Source organism: Capsicum annuum, unplaced genomic scaffold (assembly GCF_002878395.1).
Source record: "Capsicum annuum cultivar UCD-10X-F1 unplaced genomic scaffold, UCD10Xv1.1 ctg9236, whole genome shotgun sequence".
Lineage (NCBI taxonomy): Eukaryota > Viridiplantae > Streptophyta > Magnoliopsida > Solanales > Solanaceae > Capsicum > Capsicum annuum.
Genome location: NW_025895254.1, coordinates 1 through 1,143, shown reverse-complemented (window position 1 = coordinate 1,143; position 1,143 = coordinate 1). Strand labels below are relative to the sequence as shown.

Below are 1,143 nucleotides of genomic sequence, written 5' to 3'. Positions count from 1 at the left end.
TTTATCCAATCTTCTTTTGTTTTGTAATGTGGAAGATATTACTTTATATTTAGTCCAACACTATCACAATACTTTAATATTTCTTCATTTTGATTATCCAAAATCTTGCATTCATCATATCCACTAGAAGAAAGTAAAAATCCCACACAATAAAATATTTCCTCTTCTGGTATTACTGCTGACATTCTATCATCCCATCTGCATTTTAAGTTGAAATACATTAGCAATATTAAAAAGAAAAAAAGGGTGTAGCTCGGTGCACTAAAGTTTCGGTTATGTGCAGAGTTTCAGGAAGAGTCGAACCTATAAAGTATAATCTATAGGTTATACGTTCAAACAGTAAAAGTAGCTACTAATACTTACATCTTACTAGATTAAACTATCTACATCATACCTCTTAGGATATAATCCTTCTTCGTAAAATATTTTGTGCATGCATCAGACTATTCTTTTTTATTTAACTTATTAAAAAGACAGTTCGGTGCATTAGAATTTTCGCTATGCATAAGGTCCGGGAAAAGGCCCCACCATAGGGTGTATTGTACGCTGCCTTACCTTGCATTTATTTTATGTAATTAACTAAGTGTTGATTAGCGACCATCTCCCCATCTTTCTTTTATGTACTTACTATACTTTCCATGAAAATACCCCCCAAAAAATAATAATATAGGAAGACCCTTTATATATCTTTATGTGGCCCCTTATGAAAACATGAACTATTAATATAAAATTATGATAAAAAATTTCTATAATATTGTGATAGTGAAAATTGAGAATTCTATCGATACCACTAAACTGTAAGTCATCGTATAATTTGAATAAAAGAAAATAATGTATGTACTTAGTAAAATTTACCTGTAATAACATCCATTTCATGAACGTTACTGATTTGAGGGCCATGTTGGAAAGTCTGACCACTAATGCCTGCATTAGAGAGAGTACCACCTACGGTGAGGTACAAATAATCCGTCCACGAGACGGGTGCTAGACCATACTCTAGGGTGGTACGGAGAACGTCAATCCATAACTGTTCATCTCCAACATCCGCGTAAAATCCTAATTCCGAATCCCAAGAAACCCTAATTCCATAATTCCCATTATTATTATTATTATTATTTAAAGATTTCATTTCCACAATAACAC

At 32.5% G+C, this 1,143-nt stretch overlaps 1 protein-coding gene across 1 annotated transcript; it reads right to left on the bottom strand.

Moving 5' to 3' along the window:
• Positions 1-6: 6 nt before the first annotated feature.
• On the bottom strand, positions 7-1,129 carry LOC107855627 (cytokinin dehydrogenase 2). The gene is made up of 2 exons (XM_047406134.1): positions 856-1,129; positions 7-198 (listed from the first exon to the last, which is right to left on the bottom strand). Exons 1-2 carry the CDS (start codon positions 1,127-1,129, stop codon positions 173-175), a joined length of 300 nt encoding a protein of 99 aa, XP_047262090.1. The 3' UTR covers positions 7-172.
• Positions 1,130-1,143: the final 14 nt, after the last annotated feature.

Coding starts and splice junctions, on each gene's coding strand:
- LOC107855627 (XM_047406134.1), bottom strand. CDS start 1,129: ATGAAATCTTTAAATAATAATAATAATAATAATGGGAATTATGGAATT. Junction 199..855: donor TGAAATGGATGTTATTACAG/GTAAATTTTACT, acceptor CTTAAAATGCAG/ATGGGATGATAGAATGTCAG.